This window comes from Ictalurus punctatus, chromosome 25 (genome assembly GCF_001660625.3).
Source record: "Ictalurus punctatus breed USDA103 chromosome 25, Coco_2.0, whole genome shotgun sequence".
In the NCBI taxonomy this organism is placed as follows: domain Eukaryota; kingdom Metazoa; phylum Chordata; class Actinopteri; order Siluriformes; family Ictaluridae; genus Ictalurus; species Ictalurus punctatus.
This window is the reverse complement of record NC_030440.2, coordinates 812,501-817,500: the sequence shown is the minus strand read 5'-3', so window position 1 is coordinate 817,500 and position 5,000 is coordinate 812,501. Positions and strand designations below refer to the sequence as shown.

The 5,000-nt window shown below is 43.8% G+C and overlaps 1 protein-coding gene across 3 annotated transcripts in view; it reads right to left on the bottom strand.

Moving 5' to 3' along the window:
* The window catches only part of gmds (GDP-mannose 4,6-dehydratase), an 84,934-nt gene that overhangs the window by 72,836 nt on the left and 7,098 nt on the right, over nucleotides 1–5,000 (bottom strand). For all 3 annotated transcript variants that reach the window (XM_017456031.3, XM_017456032.3, XM_017456033.3), the window contains exons 2-3: nucleotides 280–324; nucleotides 1–43 (exon numbers count right to left, since the gene is read on the bottom strand). The exon at nucleotides 1–43 is cut by the window's left edge and continues 45 nt beyond it. In XM_017456031.3, the coding sequence (XP_017311520.1) occupies nucleotides 1–43; nucleotides 280–324 (88 nt within the window). The remainder of the gene's footprint in view (nucleotides 44–279; nucleotides 325–5,000) is intronic.

The following is a 5,000-nucleotide window of genomic DNA, read 5'->3' as shown; positions in this document are numbered from 1 at the left end:
GGCCAGTGTTAAAGGAGCTGGACCTTCGCAGGATCCCGTGAACCTGCACACAAACACAAATACACACACACACACACACACACATACATTTGTCTTACTAGGACCTTCTATTGGCAATTATTAATGCTATACTACACTTAACCCTAACGGTAGCCTCAGTAACCTAAAGGAAACCCTTTGGTGAATTAGTGTACTTCATCTGATGTAAACATTCAAAATTAATTGTAATGAACAAAGATGGCCATATGAGGGTGCTTTACTGCAGTGTGTCATTTTTACCTCATAGCCTTTCGCCAGGAGAAACTCTGCCAAGTATGATCCATCCTGAAACACACACACACACACACACACACACACACACACACACACACACACACACGTATGAGAAAGATTTATCAGAACTCCGTGAAAAACTGTCTCTTTCCGACCCAAATGAGTATAAGCAGAACAATGGCTGTTTCTTACCGAACTACATTAGAAATCCTACAGTACTGAACACAAACGCCTGGAGCAACACACTCATGCTCACGCACAGGTTGTTTTTTGGGAATCCAGCCTCTCTGAGGTCATCCTCAGGCCAAGCATGCTGGGTCAACTCTCACTTTTATTGAGCAATGATCACATGGGCTGGATGAGATCTACACTTTACACAACACATACAGATTTTACACTGGACAATATCCAATGGCATTTTCACTGATTATATTATATTACCAGACCTGGCAACCGTTAAGCATTTTTGTGTATACTTAAGTTATTACTCAAAAAGACGCCGAGGAAGCAGTATTTTCCTCCTGGATCGAATGGGACACAAGCCGGTCGCCATAAGAATCTGGAATGATTTGATCAAATCGGTCAGTGAATGTTTGACTTAGCGAACATTAGACAAGTATATATTTCAGATCGTCCTGCTGGATTTGTTAGGGATGCCACGAAACAGTTTTTCGGCGATCGTCGAAAACGGCTCTTCCCAAGCCGGAGATTTTGTCCCCAAAAGATTAAATATACTTACAGTGCAGTGTCAAATCTAACAAGCTATAAATCATAATGGTGCTGACCACAGTTCCCGACTGCACGGCTAATAATCACACCCCCCCTACTCTCCTTCAACCAGAAACCGTGGAAATGCTCGTCATCTTGTCGTTTTTAGGCTTTATCACAATATTTAAAAATGAAAAACAGCGAGCAGAGAGAAGGAAAAAAAAAATGCAGTTATACATCATATGACTTTATTGGTTTATTAAAGTGGCGGTTTTAAAAACAGTTCTGCTGCAGAAGCAAAAGTCCCAAAGCCTAACCTCAACCCTTAACTAACATTATACAACACACCCCACACGCTTATTCAGCCTGAAACACACCCGGCTGCCTCCACAACACGTCACTGTGCCTCGACTCCGCCCATGTTGGAGAAGCTGGATCGGGTTTGAATCCACCTCACGGACTTCGTGCTTTGTTCTGCAGCAAGGGGTACTGGGGGGGGGGGGGGGGGGGGGGGGGTGTATATCTGAAAGTCGCTTCATTTCAGATCTACATAAACAAATTATGTCCGACCGAGGATGTATTCATGTCTCGTGCCCAGTGTTCTGGGGATAGGCCTCGGGATCCGCAGCAACACTGACCAGGATGAAGCAGTTACAGTAAATGAATGAAAAATTACTTTAAAAAAAAAAAAAAAAAAAAAGTAAACAATACAAATACAGCCTAGGTTTTAACATCCGATCTGAAAGAGACGGCCAACTAGACTCGCTCAGGGTTAGAGACGTACTGACGACAACCTCGGTCCTGTTTTGAGTGTGTAAGAGGAAACACTCTGCTCTCTTTTTCGTGCCCTCCCTAATCCATCTCTCACTCTTTCTCTCTCTCATTCCTTTGTTTTCCCTTCTTAGACTTCCAACTGCACTCTTTGGAACAGTGGAACATTCCGCTCTGGCTGTGGCATTCCACCTCTGCTTCCTGCTGGGGTGATACAGACACAGCCCCAATGGCCTCTGGGAAAAATGAGAGTGATTTGGCATTTCAGAGTGTGCAAGAGAGTGTGTGTGTGTGCGCGCATATATATATATATATATATATTACATTACACACTGTGTGTGTTAAGAAATTAGACCTTCCATTGAGTCTTCCTCAGATAGACATTGCACAGTTGCTTGAGCGAGATATTATTAATTAAGCTTAATATCACGAGCTTGGGAGACTACCCTGAGTGAGAACACATCCCCCAGAGTGCATCTCACCGCGGCTCAGACTTACACCTTCATTTGCCAAGAGAACAAAGAACGCAGCTTCACACTGGTAAGAAAACAGAGCCAGCAGGGAACGCGACTGCTAGAGCAAGGAGTTCTGCTTCAAAGACACAAACAAGGCCCGGCGAGCACGGACGGCCTTGGATGCAACTCATATCTCCATGGCACCGACGACATCTTTGAGAAGCGCTTGTTCTTACTGCCTACCGTTCACATACACTCTCAACGTCAAGTCACGAAGAAAAACGAGCTCAACACACCGGCTGAATGCAGTCGTAACTCATATTTAAGCAACTGTTGATTAAACGTGTACACGCATGATAGCAAGATTAATATGCACGTGTGTGTGTGTGTGTGTGTGTGTGTGTGTGTGGGTGTGTGTGTACGCACTTGCTTCCCACTTGGGAAGCTCTGAAAGACAAAGTATTTACACACAAATCTCACATGCATCAGTGCCAGCGCTCACATCTGCGAGTGTGTGACCGTTACTAGCAAACTACAGTGTGGACCCATGATCCTCTATGATAAATGGAGTGTATCAGCACGCTGGGACTTTTGGGAAATGTCGTCTGTTTCCCGCCGATTAGAGACTCAGACAGGAAACCAACACAGTCATAGCATTCCAATCGCAGCACACACGTCTCTCGCTGATACGGCTTCTCATCTGGTCCACGGTTCAACCGTCCTCTCGCTGACGCCATGCTGTTAATAAGAAGTGCAAGTGTGACACTCTCCAAAAATCAGTCCATAGGGCTCAAAATGAAACAAGATTCTGAGCAAACTTACTTGAAACACAATCGTCATTTGTGACTTTAGGAAAATACCATAAAATCCCTGTACGAGTGTATTAATTCTTTACATAGACATATACACGCTTACACACAGACAACAGCGTTATCCGGCAAGTAACAAATAAAAATAAAGAGACGTCTGCTCAAAACGGCCGAGCTGAAACCCAACACGAGTATTTTCCTGTACGAGAGTTCACGAGAGAACCACGACACATGCTTGTGGTGACGACACGACGTGTTGCAGCCATAAAAAATAATGCAGAAATGTATGTATGTGTGTGTGTGTGTGTGTGTGTGTAATTGCACAAACAGTTGTGTTACTGTAAAGTTTTAGTCTACTTAGTTTAGTTTATATTTGTAATATTCGGTTTGTGGAATTTATTTTAAATAAATGATAAATAGTACTGAAAGTTTGACACCCGCCTGCTGTCCGATTAATTGGTGGTGGGGTTAGTGGTGGTGGTGGGGTTAGTGGTTAGTTGCAGCTCTGATGTAAAGGGAAAAACGGACACACCGTACCAACAGAATGAACTTAGACTCCAGCGCAACAGAGCTGATCATCATGCAGGCGAATGGTGCCCTCTGCTGGTTGAAAGAGAAAACTGAACACTAAGGCTAATAAAACACACACGCTCAACAGTTGGTTAAGAATTTACACTGGGGTGCCAAAAGTTTTCTTCAGCACCAGTTGGAGGAGAAAAACAAAACAAAACTAAACCTCATTGGAAACAAGTTCTATGTAATGTTAAAAGTAAAGAAATACAGTTCAGCCTGCCAGACATCTCCGTTTGGACAATAATGGGATTTTTGTAGAATTACAAATCATAATTTACACAAATCATCATCATCATCAGAATCAGCTTGAATCACTTTAGTTAGTTACATTTACATGATGGAGAAGGGCCAAAGGGGGAATCACAGCAGGACCCCGGGGTTAAACCCCTACTCTTTACGAGAAGTGTCCTGGGACTTTTAATGACCACAGAGAGTCAGGACCTCGGTTTAACGTCTCATCCGAAAGACCGTGCTGTTTTCACAGTATAGCGTCCCCGTCACTACACGGGGGCATTACGCCCTACACAGACCACGGGGTGAGCACCCCCTGCTGGCCTCACTAATAACAACCTTAGTTTTCCCATCCAGGTTCTGGGCAGACTCAACCCTGCTCAGTTTCAAATCCCCTGTAGATGACATTCTGATGGGGATATAACTGCAATGTGGATTCGCTTCTAATGTTAATTTAAACATGCTCATTAAACCAGCCTGGGCAACGAATGATAGTTACTTTAATTCTATTCTAAAATCAGCTTTTCATCGGTGTCTTCATGCCAACTCTTGTAACGAGACGTGTGTGAACTCGTTCTGCTGCATGCTGCAACAACGCTGAATAAACAAAGATTCATGTTTACCTGGACGCTTTTTAGCAGTGTCATTAGCATTGTGAAGTGGATAATGAGGGGAAGGGCAAGAGAAGATCCGGTTTCTCACTTGGTTTACTGAATAGCAACACCCAGTCTTCAAAGCAAAGCTCTCTTAACCATTCTTTTTTAAAATTAGTAATACAGCTTGCAAACAAAAGCAACATTAACTGATCGTTAGGGCATGTCCTATGTCTCTGTTGGTAATAACCAGAAAGACAATACAGGGACATTTATTGGAGAGCGTGTACTATTACTGCAAATGAAGCGCTAATAACAAAAACAAAAATCATCTGAACGCCTACGGTTCTTAATCCCGGGAGAACTTCTCCCGTGCTAGAGTGCTAGTTCAGCACCACAGAATAAAGAGAAACAAGATCATATCTGGTGGGTAATGCCGAGTGCTCAGTGGGTTGCAATTCCAAACTGACGTACAACCTGAACAGACCTGCCTCGAAGTCAAACTCGGTAACCTGAGATCAGGATCGAACCGGGGATCCTGGGGCTGTGAACAGCAGCGATACCCGCTGCACCACCATGCCGCCCAG